This window comes from Gossypium hirsutum, chromosome D02 (genome assembly GCF_007990345.1).
Source record: "Gossypium hirsutum isolate 1008001.06 chromosome D02, Gossypium_hirsutum_v2.1, whole genome shotgun sequence".
Taxonomy (NCBI): domain Eukaryota; kingdom Viridiplantae; phylum Streptophyta; class Magnoliopsida; order Malvales; family Malvaceae; genus Gossypium; species Gossypium hirsutum.
In genome coordinates, this window is record NC_053438.1 from 2,606,683 (window position 1) to 2,611,322 (window position 4,640).

General features: G+C 33.3%; 1 protein-coding gene across 1 annotated transcript; it reads left to right on the forward strand.

Moving 5' to 3' along the window:
* Nucleotides 1–1,984, forward strand: LOC107934471 (UDP-glycosyltransferase 75C1). Its single transcript, XM_016866901.2, has one exon. It carries the CDS (start codon nt 407–409, stop codon nt 1,814–1,816), a length of 1,410 nt encoding a protein of 469 aa, XP_016722390.2. The 5' UTR covers nt 1–406; the 3' UTR covers nt 1,817–1,984.
* Nucleotides 1,985–4,640: the final 2,656 nt, after the last annotated feature.

Sequence of the window (4,640 nt, forward strand, 5' to 3'; positions counted from 1 at the left end):
AATTAAAATTTCATTCGATCCCTAAAAAATTATTCTAACTTCATCCTTTCCTATTATAATTTTCAAACTTTACGTTACATTGTTTTCTTTAAGTATTGGGTATATTATAATATATATATTCGGCTTTTAATTTGTCACAAATAAATTTTTTAACTTTGTTATTAATAATAAAAATGGATAATTTTAAAAAAATTAATTTATCTTGAGTGTGACAACGTGATGAAAGTTTGTCCACACAAAATCCGAAAGGATTTCAAGGATCTTCAACTTCGTCAGCCCAAACGTCACCTTTTTTCAGTGCCTCCCATCACTTACAAAAACGCTTTGATTTCCTTTCTTAGTTACTCCAAATCCGACGTTCGTAGAGAAAGACCAAGTGAACTACCTACGAGCCGCCATCACCACCATGTCACAGCCTCATTTCCTCCTAGTGGCCTCCCCTGCACAAGGCCACATAAACCCAACCTTACAATTTGCCAAGCATCTTATACGTGTTGGCGTACGTGTAACTTTCATCACCTGCATCTCCGCTCGCAGCCGCATGACCAAAGTCCCCACTGCTCAAGGCCTAACGTTTTTACCCTTTTCCGATGGCTACGACGACGGTTTTCAACTCCGCGATGACATCGACCATTACCTATCTGAATTGAGGCGACGAGGCAAAGAAGCTATCTCCGAGTTTTTAACAAGCAGTGAAAACGAAGGCAAACCCGTCACTTGCATTGTCTACAGCCTGTTCAACCATTGGGCCACGGAGGTGGCGCGTAAACATCACATCCCGACAACTTTACTTTGGATTCAACCCGCCACCGTTTTTGACATCTATTATTTTTACTTCAACGGATACGAATCCACCATTAAAGCTCAAGCTGATGAAACAAACCCCAAGCGTTCAATAAAATTACCAGGTCTGCCGCTACTCGCTACCCGCGACCTTCCGTCGTTCGTAACCGCTTCAAACGTTTACCGTTGGGGACCGTCGTTGATCCAAGAACAAATGGACATCCTCGCTGATGAATCCAACCCCAAAATCCTTGTTAACACCTTCGATGCTTTGGAACAAGAAGCATTAAACGCCATTGAAAATTTCAACATGATCGGCATCGGACCTTTAATCCCATCTTCTTTCTTGAACTCAAGTGACTCCTTGGATAATTCCTTGAGAACCGATCTTTTTCAACCCGATTCAAAAGATTACCTCCAATGGTTAGACTCCAAACCAAAATCGGCTGTCGTTTACGTTTCCTTCGGGAGCATTACGGTGTTAACGAAGCAACAAGTGGAGGAAATCGCTCGAGCTTTAATATCCAGCCGGCGACCTTTTTTATGGGTGGTGAGGAACCGGAAAGATGGAGGCGAAGAAGAGAAAGAAGAAGATAAACTGACTTGCAGGGAAGAATTGGAACAGGTTGGGATGGTGGTTCCATGGTGTTCGCAAGTGGAAGTATTGTCTCATCCGTCGTTGGGTTGCTTCGTGACGCATTGTGGGTGGAACTCGACGTTGGAGAGCATGGTGGCCGGTGTACCGGTGGTGGCTTTCCCTCAATGGACGGATCAAGGGACTAATGCGAAGCTGATTGAAGATGTGTGGGGGAATGGAGTGAGAGTGAGTGCTAATGAAGAAGGGATGCTGGAACGTGATGAGATCGTTAGGTGCTTGGATTTGGTGATGGGGGATGATGAGAAAGGGATGGAAGTGAAGAAAAATGTAGAGAAATGGAAAGGGTTAGCCAGGGAAGCCTCCATGGAAGGCGGCTCCATGGATATGAAGCTTAAAGCTTTTGTGGATGATGTTGCTCAAGGTGGTTGTAACTAAATTTATCATTTTCAAATAAATTTACTGTTATAATAGCAGCTATAAAGATTGTAACTTCTTTAATTTCTAAGTTTATTTCTTTTTCCTTTCCATCATCTTTTAAAAAATATATGTAAGATTGAAATGCCCAAACAAAAACTCCTGTTTTAAGGACCCAAGAAGAGCTGGTCTGTTTAGGCTGTGTTATTTATTACTAGATGAGTTTTTGCATGTAAAAGTATTTTTTTCTGAAAAATAATAAAGATTAGACATTATTTCAGAAAAATTTTTAACTTAAAAAAAATACTTTTTGGCTGATGGATAAATTAAAAATTTTAACTTTTCTACCTGTGAAAAGTGCTTTTGGCTTCTATTTACATTTTTAGCCTTTTTTTTCTCCCAAAACTTTTAGTATTTATATTTGATATATAAATATTATCCCTTTTTAAATCTTTAATCTAAATATATGTAATATTTTAATTTGTTAGGTTTATATTTTCTATGTTATCTTAATATCTAATAAGAGTTATATATTAAAATACATTTTAAAATAAAATAATACAAATGTGTTAAAAGCATTAATTAAAAATAAAAAATAATTTTTAAAATAATACAATTGTGTCAATATCTAATTACAAATATTTAATTATTATATTTAAATATTTAAATATAGTTTATATATTCTAATTAAATTTAATAAATAATTAATATTAATTACTTAGAAAAATTTAAAATTAATATTATATATTAAAATATTAACAATAAGTTATAATAAATTATTTTTATAATTTTGCTAAAATATCATAATATTAACTAATTTGAACATTATTTAAATACATATTTGTTACTTTATAATATCATGTCTAAAATGGATATTTTATTTCTCAAAAGCACTTTTTGACAGCAATATCAAACACTCAAATTTTAAAAAAGCATTTTTCAAAAGTACTTTTCCACAACACTTTTCAAAAGCAATGAAGAACTGGCCCTTAGTTTTTGAGCCCCATCTATCTATCTCAATCTCAATCAATGCTTTCCTTTCTTGCCTCAAGCACCCACTCGTTTCATGTCCTATCCTCGTCTTCCCTTTCTTAACTTCATGATCTCAAAAAAAAAAAACCCAAAGTTTGAATTCCGTCTATGAACTTCCTAAGCAGAATCAGGATATCTGATTAAACATGGATGCTTCCATTATCATATGGATTAAGGGTGCCAGTCGGTCTTATTATGCCCCTAATCCAACTTTCACCATTCGATATATGATTATAACCTATACAACAACAGTCAAATGTGTTGTTGTCGTACCTCTGTCCCTTCAAAATTATCTTTATTTGCTATTCATGTCTTCATTTGAATTGATTTGTTTATGGTTATACATTGCCGAATTTGATTTGTATATGGATATACATTGCTGAATTAATTTATATATGGTTATACATTACCAAATTTGATTTGTATATATATACATTGACAAATTTGATTCGTATATGGATATATATCACCGAATTGATTTGAGCTTTGGATTACTGGTTTTGTGCATGAATTGATTTAATTACGAAGTCGAAAGCTCCGAATGAACCTTAGTAAATGTATTGGATATTGATGTCATGATATTAGGACTTTCGAGGTGTGATTTCGCGTAAGACCATGTCTGGGATATTGGCATCGAAGTAAGAAAACGTGTAAGACCATGTCTGGGACAGTGGAATTGATATGTGTTAACATATAAGACCATATCCAAGATATGGTATTGTACGAGTTTTATATGATTTTCGTATGATCTTAACTATTTCGAATGTGAATTTGAGTTGAATGATTCAGGTATGTGTGAAGTTATATGTTCATGCAATATTAAGGTAAGTTTAGCACTTAATGTGATAATTTGCAATTATATGAGTTAGTTAAATGTTTATGTGTTTGAGATTTATTTGAATTCGACCTAGTTGAATTGAATTATAAATATCATTGAGATGATTGAGTAAGAGGTTAGTACGAGATGATACAGGTACGTACAGAACCTATTCGAGTATTTAATAGAGAAAGATAATGAAATGGTATTTGATCATGTTTTAAGACATTGAGAAAGGTTTGTTGTAATTGTATATATGGTGATGTTATGTACAATTAGTTGAATTGTATGTATTTGATGTATTGAATTATTCATTTACGAACTTACTAAGCTATGAAGCTTACTTCGTGTTATTTTCTTATGTTTTATAGAGAATCAAGGCTAGCTCGGATTCAAAAGTCGTCGGGAACATCATCGCGCTATCGAACATCTAAGTTGGTACTTTTGAATTGTATATATATGATATATGAGATGTACAGGCTAGTGTTATTTTGGTATGTTTTGAGTTATGATATTAGCCATGAGATTTGGCTTTTAAAGGTTGGTGTGTATTTGACCATATGAATTGGTTGTTTAAGTGTTGAGAAAATGCATATTTGAACCTAAGATGAATTGATGGTTATAGTAAGTTAAATTGACATACTTTTGAGTTAATTTGGTACTAAAATTGAAATAAAATGAACGAAGTTTATTAGTTAACTTTTATATAGTATTATGGATGTTGTTGATCAATTTGATAAGTAAATGTTTTAGGCATGATTTAAATATGTTTAAATGTGAAAATGTGTTGGTTTCCATATTGATTGTAAATTGGTTGCAGTTTAAATTACAGGGAATGCTAGATATTTATAAAGAAGTTATATTGAGTTCGCAAAAAAAAAAATCTCCGAGTTTCCGAATTAGTCCCGAGTCATTCTTAACTCGTATTATGGACCTTGAGGGTTTATCTAAGGGACTTTAAGATTATTTTATATTATATTTGATAATTATTTGTAT

Coding starts and splice junctions, on each gene's coding strand:
- LOC107934471 (XM_016866901.2), top strand. CDS start 407: ATGTCACAGCCTCATTTCCTCCTAGTGGCCTCCCCTGCACAAGGCCAC.